At 37.6% G+C, this 19,794-nt stretch overlaps 2 protein-coding genes across 5 annotated transcripts in view; one reads left to right on the forward strand and one right to left on the reverse strand.

The window, feature by feature from the left end:
* tex10 (testis expressed 10) overlaps window positions 1-12,704 on the forward strand; it is a 100,828-nt gene extending 88,124 nt beyond the window's left edge. The window contains exons 13-15 of the mRNA XM_080208454.1: window positions 167-348; window positions 7,224-7,434; window positions 11,866-12,704. Of these exons, the coding sequence (XP_080064580.1) occupies window positions 167-348; window positions 7,224-7,434; window positions 11,866-11,979 (507 nt within the window). The 3' untranslated portion in view covers window positions 11,980-12,704. The remainder of the gene's footprint in view (window positions 1-166; window positions 349-7,223; window positions 7,435-11,865) is intronic.
* Window positions 12,695-19,794, reverse strand: part of invs (inversin) — a 292,265-nt gene continuing 285,165 nt past the window's right edge. For all 4 annotated transcript variants that reach the window (XM_080208441.1, XM_080208415.1, XM_080208432.1 and 1 more), the window contains one exon: window positions 12,695-16,781. In XM_080208441.1, coding sequence (XP_080064567.1) covers window positions 16,669-16,781 — 113 coding nt within the window. In that variant the 3' untranslated portion in view covers window positions 12,695-16,668. The remainder of the gene's footprint in view (window positions 16,782-19,794) is intronic.

The raw sequence follows: 19,794 nt of genomic DNA on the forward strand, positions 1-19,794 counted from the left end.
TTGTCATTCAATCTATATCAGCTACAGGAATGTAGATGGAAAAAGTACTTAGTTTCCTTCTCTCATGTTTCTGATTTGATTGTTAGCAAATGTTGGTATTTGAACAAAAGTAATTTTTGCAGAATTATATGTTTCATTAAATAAATCATTTTCTGTCACTCCTCAGGTGAGTGTCCACCTCCTGCCAGACAGCACTGCAGGATCAATCTTAAAAGCCGTTGGCCAGCTCATAGATCCAGCCTTTATTCCCAATGAATGCTTGTTGAATTTTCTTGCTGGGTGTTGCTACAGCCTTCTTTACTTCATATTAACTCTGGAAAGAATTGGAAAAGGAAATGCACAAAAGAGGTAATTGAAATTCTTTAGAGTTTTCTGCTAAAATTCCTCTATATTAATGCTGATTTTGTTTGTCAGCCCAGAATGTGAATTAGCTCTCACCTTTTTTTCTGCCATTTGCTTTGTTTGTTCTTACTATTGGGAAGTAAAAAAAAGTTTGTACTATATGCACTGAGCAATTAAAAAAAAACTCTTGTACACTGATTTCATTTCACAGCCTGCAACCCAATATTATATGAGATTTATTTTGGGTAATTGTATGCTGAAGTTTCGGCCTGGGTAAGATCTACTTTTTAAGTGAGTATTTGTGCCTAGCTAAAGTTGATTGGAGGAAGTATCACTCATTTTGTTAGATCATTGTGCTACAGTATTGAATATGCAATCCTTTGGATGTGACTTAAATGGAAGCAATGTCTGCCCTCTCAGGTGGATGTAAAACATTTTGTGGCATTTTTTGAAGATGAGAAAAGGACTTTACCTTTACATGTCTTGACTAACATGTATTCGCAGTCAGTATGAAAATAGATTATTTGTTCATTAATCTAATTGCTGTGTGTTCAACCACCTTCTGCTCAATTTGGTTGCCAGCTTTCCCTATATTAGAATAATGACAACAGTTGAAAAGTATGTCATTGACTGCGAAGTGCTTTGAAGGTCCTGAGGTCATTAAAAACATAAAATAATTTTTATTTCCACAAACAGAAGGTTAATGGATATTCTTTGTCACAGACTCATGCTAAAGCAGAGTCTATAAGGGGTATTGAATAGCTGAGATATGAGCAGGAAAGTCAATAGACCAGGGTAATGTAGAGAAAAAAACACCAGTGAGATTTAAGAGGCTGAAGCACCTGTTTCTCTACTGTAATAATCTGATTTTGGAGACTGTTAGCATTGGTAAAATTGGCACATGTTTTACTATTGGCAGGTTGCAATTCAGTATGCCACTGTATTGCTTGTATTCATTAATTTTTCTGGTTATTATCTATCTAATTTCCTTTTAAATGCTGTGTATGATTTCTTTGGATGTCAGTTATATTTATGTATTTGGTATCTGAACAATTATTTGTGTTGAAAAATATTCCTAGTATTCATGGCATGTTTCTAGGACTAGTAATTTTATGTTCCTTCTTTCTGAATCATATTATATCTCACTATTTACTCTGAGACCGTTACATAACTTTTAAAATGTTTGTTAGATTCCCCTTTATATACTCCAATAAAAAGGGTCCTCTTTTTATTAATATTCTCATCAGGACTCTCTCCCGTCATTGAGTTTTTACTGCTTCCATAACGAGGAGCCCAAATCAGTGTGCCTACACTGTACTACACTGTCTGTACTTATCCTTTAACACTTCTGATTACTTGCTAGTGTTGGGCTATCGTGACTCTGCCTATGTATTCTATACCTACGCACCTCATTACACTTCACCTGATGAAGAAGTAGTGCTTCGAAAGCTTGTGATTTAAAATAAGCCTATTGTCACATGACACCAGGTTAGAGTCCCTCTCATCAGGTCACACAATGTAATTGGTATCTTTACCAGTCCTTATCCACACACTTGAGGTCCAGAATTTCTTCTGATTGGTTACTGTTGTCTGTGGTGGTCTAGTCTCCTCCTCTTTCATCCACTATCTCCTTAAAGAGTAATATTGAGTTCAGAATATCTTCCTGACGCTACAGGTGTACTGCTTTGTCTATGGAGACTAATTTGAGCAGTTCTGGGCTAACTTGGGCTTCCACTGCTACTGGTCAATAAAGAAGTTGCAGTGCTACACAAGCTTCTTTGCTTCACCAAGAGCAATCTTGATTATGGATAATTAAGCATAATTAAGCTGTCTTCTCTGATGTCAAAATGTGGCACCTTCACCTTCAGTGGTGCCCTGGACCATGAAGTCAATTTTCAGTAGTTGGAGAAATTTGGACTTCAGCCAAAATATTGTATCGGAAAGGATATACAGTGCTGCACCTGTGTCCAACTTAAATTGGTCTTGTGGCCAGTGATTATGATATACACAGTCCAAAAGGTATCTTTTGGATTTTGAAACTTTGCCCAAAAAGAGCACTTTGTGTTCCTCTCTATCTTCTGTTTCCTGGATACATAAGAACATAAGATATAGGAGCAGGAGTAGGCCATCTAGCCCTTTGAGCCTACCCCACCATTCAACAAGATCATGGCTGATCTGAAGTGGATCAGTTCCACTTTCGCACTTTCTCCCCATAACCCTTAATTCCCTTGTCTATCAGAAACCTATCTACCTGTGACTTAAATATATTCAGCGAGGTAGCCTCCACCACTTCAGTGGGCAGAGAATTCCAGAGACTCACCACCCTCTGAGTGAAGAAGTTCCTCCTCAACTCCGATCTAAACTGCCCCTCCCCCTCTTATTTTGAGGCTGTGCCCTCTAGTTCTGCTATCCTATCTAAGCGGGAAGAATCTCTCTACCTCTACCCTATCTATCCCCTTTGTTATCTTATATGTCTCTATAAGATCCCCTCTCAGCCTTCTAAACTCCGAGTACAAACCCAGTCTATTCAATCTGTCCTCATAGGCTAACCCCCTCATCTCCGTTATCAGCCTAGTGAACCTTCTCTGCAATCCCTCCAAGGCCAGTATATCCTTCCGCAAATGCAGCGACCAAAACTGCACACAGTACTCTAGTTGCGGCCTCACCAGTGCCCTGTACAGTTGCAGCAAGACCTTCCTACTTTTATATTCTATCCCCCTCGCTATAAAGGCCAACATTCCATTCGCTTTCTTGATCACCTGCTGCACCTGCAGACTGGGTTTTTACGATTCGTGCACAAGGACCCCCAGGACCCTCTGCACCGTAGCATGCTGCAGCTTTTCGTCTTTTAAATAATAATCCCTCCTACTATTATTTCTACCAAAGTGGATAACCTCACACTTGCATGCTCTGATTGTTCTCCCTTAAATATTTGAGTAGCAGGCTTGTGGTTATGGCATACCACTTTAAAATGACCCTGCCTCTGGCCAGTATGACACTTTGCATGTATGTCGGGGTATTCTCCAAACAATGGGTTTTTGTACTGGGAGACAATGGGAGCGCTATATAATGGCGGCAACTGCCTTCTCTTTGTTCTAGATCTATTTTTTATGGGTGCACTGGTAGAGGCAAGGTCATTGAATATTTTTAAGGCAAAGGTTGACTAACAGGGGAGTCAAAGTGTATAGCGGGTAAGCAGAAAAGTAGTTCTTGAGGCCACAATGAGGTCAGCCATGATTTTATTGAATGACAGAGCAAGCTTAAGGCTTAGGCTCCTAATTTGTATGTTGAATGGAGTTCCTCTTTTAGAGCTTGATACACTCAACTATCAGTCAAATGATGCAGGTCATTAATAAAAAAAATTGCTTATTCTGGATTCCTGAAAAAACCTATTAAATCTTGCCAAGTCTGCGATGATGATCCTCTAAAGACAATATGAATCAAAAGCTGTAATAACGTCATCATATGTTGTTGAGTCCTTAAGACATCATGTTCTACTGTTGTCTGTGTAATGGAATAGAGGAATGTACCATCCTGTTCTTCATGAGGATTTTGAACTAATTAAAGTGGTTCTATACTTACTGATTCTGTAATACCTGTTTTTCAAGTTTGCTGTTTGATTGTGGTCAAAGAGGTTAGGGCTTTTACCATGATTGTTCATTTGCTTGGCTGTCATATACTCACTGACCTACAATAGCTTTCAGTCGATAAAGGGCTTGATTTAAAAATTCGCATTCTTGTTTTCAAAGCCCTCCTTGGTCTTGTCTATCCTTTCTCTGTAACTTCTTCCAGTGCTGTAACTCTTCTCCAGTTCTGACCTATTGCATATCCCCAATTTTAATCTTTTCACCGTTGTCTTTGGTTGCCTGGATTCTTGAGCTCCTCCCTGAATCTCTCTGCCTCTCTATCTCTTTTCTCCTAAACAATGTCCCTTAAAACCTACATCTCTGACCATGCTTTTAGCCATCTATCCTTGTGTCTTACGTGGCTCAGTGTCAAATTTTGTTCTATTACAATCCTCTGAAATAGCTTGCGACATTTTACTATATTAAAGATCCTGAAAGATTTTGAAGACTTAAAGGAAATTTAAAAGCAAATAGGAGGAATAAGCAATTGAACATGCAGCTGGAAAATTGGTGTGAGAGGGGTTCTGGGGCAGGTAGTATCTGCCCAAGATGGATGGGTCACACCCTAACAGGAGTGGGTGGTGCTAATATGCTGTCAAGGAGATTTGCTTATGTTGTTGTGGAGAGTTTACATGAGCTTGTCAAAGGGATGGGAGCCAAAAGCGTTGTTCAAATTGCAAAAAAAAAAGCTGATAACAAAATGCAAAAGTAGTAAAGCAGATAAAACAAAAGTCAGCTTGATTTAGAATGCTGAATAGTGTTAAAAAAGACAAAGTTAAGAGCACTCTACCTGAATGCACACAGGAACAAGCTAGATTTTAAAGGCACAAGTAGAGGTACGATCTAATTGCCGTTATGGAAACTGGCCACAGGAAGACTGGGAATTGAATATCCAAGGATAGTCAACATTTAGGAAGGATAGGCAAAAAGGAAAGGATTAGTGTCGTGCTGAAAATATGGACTGGGACCAGTATTTTAGTAAGAGAATCTCAGATCATAAGAACAAAATGTGGAACAGGGTGTTTGGGTAGAAATAAGTAACAGCAAGGGGTAGCTATTGTTTATAGGCCATCAGATAGTAGTCTGGGGCATGATATCAATTGGGAGATTAGAGAAGCAAGGGATTTATTTGAAAAAAAACTGGAAAAAATGACATTGTATAATTACTTACAGACAGTTTATGATTCCATTTTTATAAGACTCAGCAATTTGACTTTCAGTTAACCAAGAGATACCTTGTTGAATTAAAGTAAAATTGAGGAGTCTTGTTCACTGCTGCAGCATGTTTCACTCAGCATTTGAGTGGTGGCAGAATAACAAAAATTGTTTAGCATTAAGTGGAGGGTCATTGAAGACTTTTAAATAAAGAATGCCTTGTGACCCAAGTCCACATTTCACAGAATCATTGAACCCTACAATGCAGAAAGAGGCCCTTAGGCCCATTGAGTCTGCATCGAACACAATCCCACCCAGGCCCTACCTCCATTTCCCTACATACTTTACCCACTAATCCCTCTAACCTACGCATCCCAGGACACACAGGGGCAATTTTTTAGCATGGCCAATCAATCTAACCGGCACTTCTTTGGACTGTGGGAGGAAACCGGAATACCCGGAGGAAACCCACGCAGACACGAGGAGAATGTGCAGACTCCACACAGACAGTGACCTGAGCTGGGAATCGAACCCAGGTCCCTGGAGCTGTGAAGCAACAGTGCTAACCACTATGCTATCATGCTGCCCTACTTTTGTTACATTTACATTCTACATTTGTTGAACTCAGTCTTTAGGGGGTTATTGGTATGGTAACTGTGTGAATGCACTTGCTGTCCATGATCCATATGTACATAGGAATGAGGATTGTCAATTATTGCTGTGTAAAGACTCCCAGCTGAAATTAAGAATGAACTTAGTCCGCTCTTTATATTTGTATGAAAGCATTGAAAATTTGTTTCTGAAAGAAACTCAAATATTCTTTACTGATCAGTCACCCAAAAGAAATGCAATTTATCAATGAATCTTGATTTTTAAAAAAAAGACAATTCTAATTGTTGTGGTACGTTGGAGAAATCTATAGATAGGTTCTGCATTTCTGTTAATAAATGTTTTCTTTCTCTCTGAAGCATTTCTAAGACAATTACTTGTAAATGAGATCACAGGAGACAAGGTGTTTGCTACACTGTCAAATGTGATTTGTGTCCATTTGTTTCTTGACCCACAGCTAGATAAAGCAATATCATCTTCAATAATCTGATCACGTTTATCAGCAGTGAATTCGTTAGGCTTTTACAGAATCCTCAAAGTGTTCTATTGTTCAAATAAAAAAGATCTTGTTGCTGAATTCTCAGAAGTCAAATTAACTATTTGAATACGGAGTATTCTTAGTTTGCGACAGGTTTGTTAAAGTACATAAGCTCAGAATTAATTTCAACTACAATACTTGTAAACAAGAGTTAAATGTTCAAACGGATTTTGGTACATGCTGGTAACCAATTTCCAAGATGAAATGTAACCCACAGTAGTAGAGTTTTTTTCCTTCTTGGAATGAGAATATTGCTGGCAAGGTCAGTACTTATTTCCCTTGAGAAGGTGATGAAAAGCCACTGCAGTCCATGGGGCATGGTTACGCCAACAAGGAGAACATTCCAGGATTTAGATACAGTGAATGAATGGCCATATATTTCCAAGTCAGGGTGATGTGTCACTTGCAGGAGGCATGATCCAATGTATTTGCGGCCCTTGTTCTTCCAGATGTGAAGGGTCATAAATTTGGAAGTTCCTGTTGAAGGAGCTTTGGTGAGTTACAGTGGTGCATCTATGTAGACTGTTGCCACTGTACACCGGTGGTGGAGTAGGTCAGAAAGTAGAACTTCGGTAGCATGTAACTCACCTCCTATCTCCTAAAGCACATCAGGACATTTATAGAAATGTCTATGGGAGATTTTCACAGTAACTTCACTGCAGTTTTAATGCAAGCCTACTTGTGACACTAATAAATAAACTTTAAAAATTGAATACTTTCTATTTGTCTAGATGAGGGCAATTCCAATTACACTTGAGACAAAACAAATATTTAAGGTGAATGGAGTGCCGATCAAGTAGGCTGTTTTTGTCTTGGATGGTAATAAGACCATATGCTGATTCAGTTTTACCACTTCACTTTTGTATTCTATTCCTTTAGATATAAAAAGTAGGTTCACTTTTCTCATCTTTTCTTTTTTTCTAATTGTGACGTATTTACAATTTGTTTTGCAGGGAATTGCTGTGGGGATCATGTCTTGCCGCATTGGTCCGCATTCCCCGCTTGCTGCGACTGATGTTACAAAGTCTGCAAGTAAATGGTACCTGCCAAGAGGAACTTCCTGTTATTGCGCAGATCCTTCGTCTCCTGCTTCAGCAAGCACAGCTTAGGCAGCACATGGTAGCAAATGCAGCGCTGGTGCAACAGGTCATACAGGATATCACGGTACTATAGCCTTTCTTCATGTTATTCCAAGAGCATCAAACTCTGGTGCTTTTTTGAATAAATATCAACATTTTTAATTCTCCCTATTTATTTCACAATTCTTCCAGATATTGTAAATACTTTTCAGAAGAGTTGTTGGATCCATCAACTTGAAATATTTCAGTTTCACTTACTGGCAGTTTTGCTAATCCAATAGTATATCTGAGACTGAAATAAATTCATGCTGTTTTAAAGATATTTTGTACAATGCAGATGAAGTTGTATTGTGGGTGTTTTATTCTTGTACAATCTCAATTATTCAAAATGTTCACATTTTAAATGAGTAGTCACTTTCATCAGCTGTAACTTACTGCATTAAAGTTAATTTCTAAAATGTTGCTTGTTTTATTTCAGGGAAAGATGGCTATGCTTTATGATAAATCCTCTTCTGTTAAAACCACTTCTGTATCCAGTCCTTCGGTTTTGCAAACCTTGAAGTGCTCCACTCCGATCATGCTGAATACACAATCCTTCAGGTTTTACATTTCAGCTGTGGTGCTGTAAAGGCAATGGCATTTTCTGCCAGAATCTTTGCCCCTCTCTCCATATCTGCTTTTCCTCAATCCCCCTTCCCTTTGTTTCTGACACAGCCAGAGCCACTTTACCTACACTTAATCTACCGCTGTCTTGGCTTTTCTTCAGATCTGTGGATAGCAGTGCCCAATTCCCCTCCTTTATGTTAAAATAGGAGGTTAGTTGTAACTGAGTGCAGAAAGGGCTGTTTATTATTTAAAAATTATAAAAGGCTCATCTATTTCGCCCCTCCTCACTCCAAATTTAAAAGCATACAACTCCAAAAGGATTGTTTAAAAAATTCCAAAGGAGGGAAAGTATCAACAATCCATTGATTACTCGGCTCTGAGGTTCTGTCTCTTCAACTCAGGGTAAAATGTTTTTTTGCCCTTGCGTTCGCCTATCTCCCTCCCGTGTTCACTACTCCAGCTCCTCTAATTATAGTTTTCTGCCCATGCTGTTCTTCCAATCATAGATTCTGTCTCTGAATCAGCAAGAGTGGGAGGGAACTAAGGGAGATAGATTCTGCCTCTCTCAGGCTATCTCCCTTAGTTCCCTCCCACTCTTGCTGATTCAGAGACAGAATCTATGATTGGAGCAGCAGCTCCTCACAGGTTCTGCCTCTTCCACATCCGCTGTTCCTGTAATCAAATTCTGCACATTTCCCAATTTTAACAAGGTACACAACTACAATTGTTCATCCATGGACCAAGGAGGAGCCATAATGTAAAGTTATATTGCACAGGGGTGACCTTTCTTGATTTTTTTACCCAAGTACAATATTACTTGAGATTATGCTTTTGCTTTTTTGTGGAATATTTGTGAATTTTTGGGGGTAAATTTACATGTCACCCCTATGTATTTTGAACCCTGCTCTTGATGAAATGTTAGTACAGTGAACTTTCTGGAGAAGTGGGGTAAACTGTCAGCAACTTTGTGTTTCTACGGTTAACTGCCTACGTGCCAGAAATTAATCAGTTACTTTTTAATAATAATGAGTGCTGATAGTCTCACTATTATTTTTACAACAAAATCTGGGTCAGCAACCTCTTGTGAATCATGAAATGCATTCAGGTCTCAGTAATAACTTCCTAAACTGTGGCAAGCGAAGTTGGTTGCTTTGGGATTTTTATCATCTGTGCAGTCAGCCATTTTAAATATCCTGATCTTGTAGAAGTAGTTGACTTGAAACTATATGCAAACCTGTTCATTAATAAATAATATATAAATAAAATATAATAATTAAATATACTTAAGAAACTATTTTCCCTCTAATTTGTTTATGATATACCTTGCACATGACGGACTTGTCTCTGCCACAGACACAAGAACATTATTGTATCTGTTTGGTTTTTTAAAAAAATCCTTTTGCAGCGGTTTTGTGATTTATTGTCAAAGAACAGTTTAGGATTTTCAACCTTTCTCTTATTGAGCAAATGCCTTCCATTTGTCTATAAATTGGTTATGTTGCACTAGTGAGAAAACAGTTGCCTTCCCCATTGTCACCACCAATAAAAGATGTACATGGCAATAAATAGTGAGTGAACAAATTTTTTTCCAGTACCACTGTTTAATAATTATAAGCTTTGTTGCTCAATATTTGCTGATGCCTTGCAGCAAGGTATGTAGAAGTTGGAAATATATTTATCCAAAATTTACAAAAGGGTGTCTGGAAGAGTGTCACATCTAACTGTGAGGTGCATTCATTAACATTTATGCATGTGATTAACAAAGTGCATTTTCTAATATCCTATGTAGCATTAATTTGAATTCACCTTTATGATTTATGCGCATCAGGGGTTAGGTAACGTAGTTGGTGGTGATCTATGCCTTTGGCTACTACTACTTAGCTCCAAAGACTGGGTTTCATTTGAACAAGGAGGAAGCGATGAATGGATTTTATTTCCAGCAGCTGTTGAGGATCACAGTTGCCTTCAATTTCATGAGCTTTTGTCTTATTTAAATTTGAAGCCGAAATACTCTGGCATCAATTTGAAAAACTTGGGATGAAAGAGAGGCAATAAAGTGTGTTTTCATTCTTGGGAAACTTGGATTTATATATTCATTGATATTTCCCAGAGACTCTTGAATTACTTTTAGAAAGCAAAGTAAAACTGTCTCAAAATAAGTTAAAGTATATTAAAGTTGCTTAATACTATACAGATTATGTCCTGCAATTGAGTGAAAAATAATTTCTATGTTAAATTAGATTGTACAAGCATTGCTTGGTGTTAGAGATATATCCTGAACCCCTTAATTATTTTTGAACTAACTCATTCCTCAGTTATAATTGTAAATGCCATATTGATGGAGCAAAATGCACTTTTTATGAGATTAAAATTGATTCATTGTCTCATGAGGGATCTTTGCATAGCTGCTACCCTAATATTGGTAGCAAATACAAAGAAAGCGGTGTCTGGCACATTTAGCCTTCACTATAATAAACAGAATTAATTATACCAATCTATTTTTAAATAGAGTATATCTAATCAGAATTAGTTGGGGAGAATTGGTAAATATTTCATTTTTTATTAATATAATGCCTCGTTGCAAGCATGGGAAGCTAACTTCCATACCTGACAATCTGCTAAGAGGAGGTGCAAGACAGTGAACTGGGGTGATTGACCCACTTTCTGTTTCCCTATGGCAGTAAGTGCCCATGCATAAAAGGAGGAAGATGAATTACTTGCTCCTAGGAGATATTTGCAAGGTGGCTTGGTCAAATGTTGTTCCCTTCCAGGTATTGTTGGTTAACACAGTGATTTGCCTGGAAACACAAACCTGTATCTGACTAAAATAAAAGCAAAATACTGCAGATACTGGAGATCTGAAATGAAAACAAACTGCTGGAAAAACTCAGCAAGTTTGGCAGCATCTTGGAAAGAGAAACAAAGTTTATTTTTTGAGTCCAATATGAATTCTTTGGAACAGAAGAGTTCCAAAGAAATCATATTAGACTCAAAACATTAGATCTGTTTCTACAGATGCTGCTAGACTGGCTGTGTAATTCCAGCACACACTTTTTCTATCCCATCTTTGACCCAAACATGTGGTGCACCACTCTGCTCCTTCTGACAAATTTTTGGTAGGGCTTAAAAAACCAGGCCAAAGATGTGGTTAGTTTTCATTGATTATCTTGCTCAACAATGTAGCTAGAATTAGGAGCATGCTGGGTGAAATGGAAAGCTTCGTGTTTCATTAAAGTGTGATGCGCAATTACTCACTATGAATGTTATTTCACTTAATGAAATGTAGATTAACAATGCATTATTATTTTTAAAAATTCTTTCAAATGTTCTCCCTTCATTCTTAAGATGTTAACTTCTTGCTGGGGCCTGGCTTTGAAAGTGCTGGTCAACCTTTGATATCTAACTCAAATAGCCATTTTTCATACGTGTATGGGAAGGGTAAAATCACAGATGACCCTCTTTTTGCCCAAAACCATTAGTAGGAATTGCTGATAAGAATTCAGGTTTAGAAATCCAGGCATTTCTTATTCTGTCCAGCATCTCTTGAGGTCATTGTAATACTCCTATCTCCATTGAACCTGGAACGTTTCTGGGCCCAAATTATCATTCAACTTAAATACTGCTTGAATCATCAATGAAACTTATTTTCAAATCTTTGACGTGTGGAAGATTACAACATACAATATAGATTTACAAGGCACCACTCCAATAGGGTTAGGAGTGTTTAAACCTATAGTGTTGATGTAAAGTGGATTATGAAGTCACTGTTATCAACTGCCTTTCTACCCACCTCACAAAAGAATATGGCCTATGTGGAACAGAGAAAAATGGGTATGAAGGGTTTGAAAACCTACTGAGAAATGAAAAAAAATTGGTTGGTTTTTTTGACCTTGCGTATTATTTCTTTCAGAACGTCAAGACTGAAGATTTCCAAGAGCAATGGTTAATCGACCTTCATTACTGCTTCAGAATCTACCTTGCAACACAGCACAGAAATTCGGCCAATTTCCCAGTGACCTATTAAAATGAAAGAAATCCAGTAAAATAATGATAGCCACTCTTCAAAAGTGCTACATCAAAGAACAATTAGATGTGGTGAAATAGCAGCTTCATAAATGTAGAAGTGAATTTGCAAACATACATAATAAGATGAAAGCACTGTGTGCTCAGATGTTGCTTGGGATAGGTATCTTGCTTAAAATCTAGAGAGATAACAATCCTTCATTTGTTGTATAATGGAGAATAAATGTATTCATTGGATGAGAGTGATGTAGTATATATCAATTATAATACATTCCTTCTTTTAATTTCCTGGAAGTATGTAGGGGGAGTATTCTACACTTAGCATATTCACAGGAAATTTCTGTTTATAATAATATTTCAAGGTTGTACACGGTGAAAGTGTAAAGATTTTAATAAACATGCAAAAATATCTTTATTGCCGATTCTTAAAAGCTAATTGCACGTGTGCCTAAAAAATGTCCATTTGCTACATCAAATTTGCCTTTGTTTCCCTGACCAAAATCATTTTCACCACAATCCATTTATACTTTTGCGGTGACAGAAATACTCTGTCCTTTTTGTAAAAATGCAGCTTAATTCTTTCCGCAGTTTTCAACAGTGAATCGAATTACGTATGCTTTATCCTATCAATCTACATGACTTGTCACAGCTCCTTTTTAATGACAAGATATTTGCATGTTTTTGTTTGTGATCATTTATTTTGTTATGCCAGTAAATTTGAATAAAAGTCTTTATTGAAAATGCATATATTCATTTAATAAGAACTACAAAAATAATTAACCTGTAATAATAACGAGGCATTTCTGATACAAAAGTTTGGTTTAACAGGGTAATGACAAATATTTCTAGATATACTTGAAGACAGGTGAAGTAGATCCTGTAATATTACAATGGTCTTTTAAGTTATGGAATACCACCAGATAATATTTTTCAGCTGGTGCAAGTGTGGATGTAATATGGATTCATTTTATTTGTACAAACCAAAGCTACTAATTCCTATATTTGGACATTCTTTCCAAACTTCAGGCATAATACTGTGCATTTAGTTGGTGCTCATAAGTGAATGGATATAAGATATTTTAGCTAATAAACATAAAAATGTTACTTTATGGGATTTTACAGTAACAAAAGGACATATCAAAAAGTCAGACCAGTCCAGTTGAACCAGCAACTACTGGCTATTCCTTTTAGTTCAGTAATTTTTCAAACCAAAATTGAATTATCCAGTAGTTTGGATGAAATAAAATTAATGAAACAGCATAGGAGACATTTTTTGTATGGTTTAAATATAAATTTGCAAATAATTAAAACAAAGTAGACTGGTATGTCAGTGCTGAAGGTTTAACCCTTTTCATCTGAGCCTTAACATAATTCAGTTGTCATATTTTACTGTGGTGCTGTAAAATTTGATGCAAATGAGTGTATTGCACGCTGAAGTCTGCTGGATTTGTATTCATTATCACATCTTAGTTGCAGGTGTTAATGAAAGGGCATTTGTGATGATTTACTAATCAAAGACCAGGAAATCTGCTTTCCATGGGGATTGTCATTTGCAGGATGGCAATAATATTTCACACATATACTTAGTACACTCCTTTCAGTTACATGATGTTAGATTCGAGTATTTTGATTTATGGGTGCCCACAAAGATTTTATCATTTAAAAATGAATTCCATGGTAGCTCAAGTTGAATAAACTTTTATGGTAATGAACGGTGCAAGTATACAATTTATGTACTGTATTTTAACTAACATTTCAATACAAAGAGCTTTTATTAACTTTGCCTGCCTTACTGGCCTGGCTTGAGTATCTTAATAGTACTTGATTATGGATGTGCTTGATTAGGTCTCCAATTATTTGTTTCAGTTGGGCTATTGTGTAAGACTACAAGTTTGAATAAGTAACAGGTTAACCTTACAATTAATGAGCAGTGGAATAGAAAAAAATAATAAGATGTAGAGTTGATTGGGAATTGGGCTTTAAGTCCCAATCGGCCTATAATTAAACTTGAACAGTTAAAATATGTTTAAATCCATCACTTAGCTATCACCTCTTAGTAGAAGACAGTTGAAACCTCCTTTATGCAGTATCTATGTAATATGACATATCTTGGACACTTGGTGTGGCCAAACAAGCATGTATGCAGAAAGAGTTTTCAACTGTATGTGATCAATCGCAGTTTGAGTTTGAGCAATTGGCAATGTGCCATTTTATATGGGTAACTGGAGAATTCCTGGATTAGATAATGGTCACTTACCAGGCAGAATGAATCAGTAAAGTAGATGTTTTAGAATTGATTTGCAGGGTATGCGCATCATGGGCTAGACCAGTATTTATTGTTCATCCCTAATTGCCCTCCTGGTGAGCTGTCTTCTTGAATTGCTGCAGTCCTTGAGGTGCGAGGACATCCACAGTGCTGTCAGGGAAGGAGTTCTAGAATTTGGACACAGCAACAGTAAAAGAACAGTGATATAGTTCGAAGTCAGGATGGTGAATGACTTAAGAGGGGGCACTTCCAGATGGTGATGTTCCCATGTGTCTGATGCCCTTGTTCTTCCAGATGGTAGTGTTTGTGGATTTGGAAGATGCTGTCTCAGAAGCCTTGATGAGTTCCTGCAGTGCATCTTGTATCTTCACTGCTGTTTGTGTGAACGCTGACGGTGTGGAGGGGGCAAATTACATGGGCTGCTTTGTCTTGGATGGTGTCGAGCTTGTTGAGTGCTAGAGCAGCACTCATCCAGGCAAATGGAGCGTATTTTTTCACACTCCTAATGTGTACTTACAGATAGTGGACAGCTCTTGGGGAGTTGGGAGATGAGTTACTTGTTGCAGGACTGCTAATCTCTGACCTACTTTCACTGACCACACTATTAATATAGCTAGTCCAGTTTCTGAAGCAAGGATTAACCCCTAAGATGTTGATAGCGAAGGATTCAGCAACGGTAATGCACTGAATGTCATAAATGGCCATTCATTGGAGTATGAAATGGAATCAATGCACGTGTTTGCTAAGGAGAGGGTGGAATTCCATAGGCAGAGGAGCAAACTAGGGTTTCTGATGCCACACCTATAAAGTTGATCGTTTCTCAGTTATGTCTGTAGTTAATTATGGGGCGAATTTGAGATTCACTGTGTCCCAAGATGATTTTTGGACCGAGAAATCAGCACATTCTGGGCTTCATCAGAAAATGGTTGGAACCATGTTTTCAAGGAAAGTAACTAGTATTATGGGGATTTAGGTTAATAGCAAGAGGGAAACCGCAGAATGGAAAGCAAAAGAGACGAAGGAATGCATGTACAAGATGCTACTTGGTATCCAGTACAATTTTGTGCACCCCATTATGAAAAGCACAGTAGAATACATAATAGATTCACCAGTTTGATACTAGCGTAGGAATCTTCAGTTCATGGTGAGGATGTCCCCAAATATCATAAGCTGAGTTTTAACATTTGTGAAGAGTTTGATTGTGAATAGGAAATAGTGTTTGTTTCATTGATTTAATAATTAGATCATCAAGCTAGAATTATCGATCCTGGAACAGAAAAAGGTACAAGGCTTTAGAGATGAATAAGACCATGGGGCTAATTTTAGATTGCGTTAGCAAATGACTGGAACAGATATGATGGCCTGAGATTGCCTCCTGAGCTGCCAACAGTTTTGATTTTTGTGGAAAATATAAGACCAAGTATTGGGGATTAAAACAGCTAAGATTACTGAATAGAACAGGTATGTTGAGTTAACTACACAATGATTTACAAAATGAAATTATTGAGTTCAAGGTGCAAATTGATCTGAAGAAGTACAACCCTAAGATATGCATTTTACCCCAGTCTTTGCTGTGAGCATCTAACTAAGTAACTGGCAAGTTATTGGACTAGATCAACATATCAGAATTGGGGGTGCAATGTTTTAGAAGAAAAAGAATGATATAGTAATGGTAAAACAAATAGCTGAGTAGAAATCTTTGCAAGATTGAACTAATAAAGTTTCTTAAAACGAGAAAGCAATTAAATTTTTTAGTGGGGAATATACAGAAGCGAATAGAATGTCAAATATAAAATTACTGGTATGGCTGCAGATAGAACTTTGTATTAAGTCTTGCTGATCTACGTTAGAAAGCTATTGAGGCCATACAAATTAAATGCATAAGAGGGTGTTTGGATTGAGACTCTTTACCTGAGATCAGAATAAATAAAATAGAATGTGTTCAAGATTATGAAAATGTTTGACAAGGTACATCATGAAAATTATTTCTACTTTAGTGAACTATTATCTCAAGAACATAAAGGGATAGGCTGGAAGAAACCAATTTTGTCTGCACGGGGAGGGGTTAGGATATTGAATGCCATCCCAGGATTCAAATTTGCTTTTATAAGAGAAGTAGATAAATGTTTGAAAAATAATATCTTTAAATATTGTGGAATAGGGACAAGGTAATGGGAATCAGTGGATATCTCAGTTGACACCAGCATGATGGGTTGAATGATTGCTGCTAATGTAATGATTTATATAAGCAGATATAATTGCAATGCAGTTTTCACTGTGATATTTACTTCCTGTAAACTTGGAGCCTCTTTTTTAAGAATATTTGTCCAAATATGCTCTAAGTTCCTATGAAAAACAACAATTCAATGGGTTGGACAGCACGATTCCACAATACGTATATGGTTACAATTCTGCATCACTGCTTTATTCTTTTGGTGTAGCTTTGTAGGTCTTTGAAGTGTGTGGTCTCATGTTGTAGGAGAACTGTTTGGAATTTCCAGTATTTCCCAGGAGCTGAACATGCTGAAGGTTACTCACTGTGGATAAAAGCAGACAAGTCAAACAGCTTGATGGAATATTGTCTCCCTCTCGTTTCTGCATAAGCATTTATTTTGTTGCAGATACTCCACGATTCAGGATATTTCTTTTAATATATTGCCAATGGAAGTCCAGGAACTGATTTTAAATATAATACAATCAGAGAACAAAAGGGTAACTTGCTCCCCATCCTTCCATAGTTACCTACTCAAGCTGCTAGAAGATGCTTGGCTGGGTAGCATTGTCCCTGCTTTCTTTTCATGTCTTCATACAGTTCCAGCATAACATCCCTGGTCTTATATATAAAGGAAAGGTTTCCTGCATGCACTGTTAATTACATTACCCATCTGTCTTTTTTACTGGACACTTGTTTAGATTAAATTCCATTTGTCACTTTTCTGGCCAATCTGACAGCTTTCACTATAAATCACATGGCCAATTATTGCTATGAACTGCTTCGATTGCAGCCTGGTATCCCATCTGTTCAGCTGGGCTTGATGATTTATCCACTTTCTAAGGATGCTAAATCTTTTAATATTTCTGCTCTCATTACACTTTCATAATTTAGGAATATTTTTGTTCTCAACCCTCACTGACTCTTTTTGAATACCTCCCACTTCTCGGAACTAAATTACCTTCAAACAGCTGTCACTAGTTCACCAAATGATGTCTCATTTTGGTAAAACTGGCCTTTTCCCCAGTTCAAAACTTTTATTTTTGGTCTATCTTTGCCCTCTTCCGTAATGACTAAACTCAACCAAATTAGGGTCACTATCGAAATGATTTCCCACTCATGATTTCCCTCTTGCTCAGATTCATTTCCTAAAGCCATATACAGATCTCTGATGTTGGGCTTGTTAGATACTGACCAAAAAAAAGTGAGTTTTAAGATTTCTATACCTCGCACATGTTAAACTTAACTTACTTACTATGCCATCTTTATGGTTTATGCTGATGAGAAGTTAACTAAGACAGTAATTTTTTTTGAGATATTGCATTTTCTGTTTTTTTTCTGATCTCCAGTACGCAATGCCTTAGGCAGATGAAGCAGTGCATTCATTTATAAGGATATGCAATTACAAGAAAATTATATTAAATTATTTTTTGTTGGCTGAAGTCCATTGCCAAGTGTGATCAAAAGGGTTTCTCTGGGCTTGTATCAATGATCAATAAATCTGAGGGCTCCTCATTGTCTGGAGAAAGGACCATACTGATGACATTTGATGTAATAGACTACAGTAAGGATAGTGGACTTTGATTAACCAGTTTTTGATAGAGGTGAATTCCACAATGTTTTTTCGAAAGTATTCGGTTACAGTGAGGGAACAGCAATGTTCTTGGAGAATAGTAATTTACCTTGGAATAACTATTCAAAAACTGGTGAATAGAATACTGCTTGAGGTGCACAGTGTTCCATAGCACAGTTGCAATATTAAAAAGTCTAATGTTTTTAAAGTATAAGAAAGGTTTATTAGTGTCACCAGTAGGCTTAAATTAGCACTGCAATGAAGTTACAGTAAAAATCCTCTAGTCATCATGCTCCAGTGTGTTTGGATACACTAAGGAGGAATTTAGCATAGCCAATGCACCTAACCAGCACTGTGGGAGCAAACCGGAGGAAACCACTGCAGACACAGGGAGAATGTGCAAACTCCGTATAGATAGTGATCCAAGCTGGGAACCAAACCTGGGTCCCTGGGGCTGAGGCAGTAGTGCTAACCACTGTGCCACCTGCTCTAGCAGGGACTGGTTAATTCTTGTTACTGGAAGTTTTAAAGTTGTTGTTCTTGCTTGTGCACTATGTTTACTGGAAATCTATGTAAAATGTGAAGGGAACTGCCTGGTTTTGCTCTTGTGAGAATGTAGAATAGGATTTCTAACATTTTTCAGGGTAGGGAACCACATTTGCCGCTGCTCCCTTGTTGCACAAGATGGTAGAGTTAGGTTGTTTCCCTTGAAAGCTGTGGGTGTGTTGCTGTTGGGGAGGGAACGCCAGAAAATTAGCTAAAGTGATGAATGGATAATAGCACATAGGTGTGTTTTTTGGAAGGGATGTGGAAGTGATGGTGTTCCTACAATCTTGCTGCTCCTATACTTCCCCAGAGTGAAAATTGCAATGCTGGGAACTGCAATCAAATGAAGTTTGAACTACTAGAGTGTATATATCATAGGTAGTATCCACATTAGCCATAGTGTTCCAGTGATAGAGATGGTGGATACTGAGTCTAATGGCAGGGACACTGATTAAGTGGAGGTCTTAGGAAGCTTAATGCCATCCAGAACTGAGTATTTTTGCAGTGATATTCTTCATTGCACTTCTGACTAGAACCTTCTGGATGACTGAGAGGCATTGCCACGTTTCAGAAACAATGACTGCTAGATATCAATTAACTTGATAAAATGTTGTAGTCAAACTAGGTACTAACCTGTTCATGAACAGAGTCCTTGCTTGTTATCTTATTTGCAAGATCCAAGGCACACAAAATCAGTCCACAAGATGTAATACAGATGGTAACAGATAACATTCTCAACAGGAAAATACCAAGAACAAAGAACAGCACACCCTTCAGCCCACCAAGCCTGTGCTTCTATGTGGTCCACATCCCTCTATTCCCTGCCAATTCATGTATCTACAGAAAGAAATCCCACAACACCAGTTTAAAGTCCAAACAGGTTTATTTGTAGCGAAAGCCGCAAGCTTTCGGGACAGCCTGTCCCTTTGTCAGGTGGCTGGGAGTTCTTTCCAGATGCCTCTTAAACTTTAATAAAGAATCTCCTCTGAGAAAAACTTGCCCCTTACATCTCTTTTAAACTTTACCCCTCTTACTCTCAAACTATGCCCCTGAATAATTGACCTTTTAACCCAGGGAAAAAGACTCTGGCTAGCTATTCAAGCCTGTCATAATCTTGTAACCTCTATCAGCCACCACCCCCCCAACTCATCCTCTGACACTCCAACAAAAACAATCCAAGTTTGTTCAACCTTTCCTCATAGTCCATATCTGCCAAATC

This window comes from Carcharhinus amblyrhynchos, chromosome 2 (genome assembly GCF_965287045.1).
Source record: "Carcharhinus amblyrhynchos chromosome 2, sCarAmb.v2.hapA, whole genome shotgun sequence".
NCBI classification, from domain to species: Eukaryota; Metazoa; Chordata; class Chondrichthyes; order Carcharhiniformes; family Carcharhinidae; genus Carcharhinus; species Carcharhinus amblyrhynchos.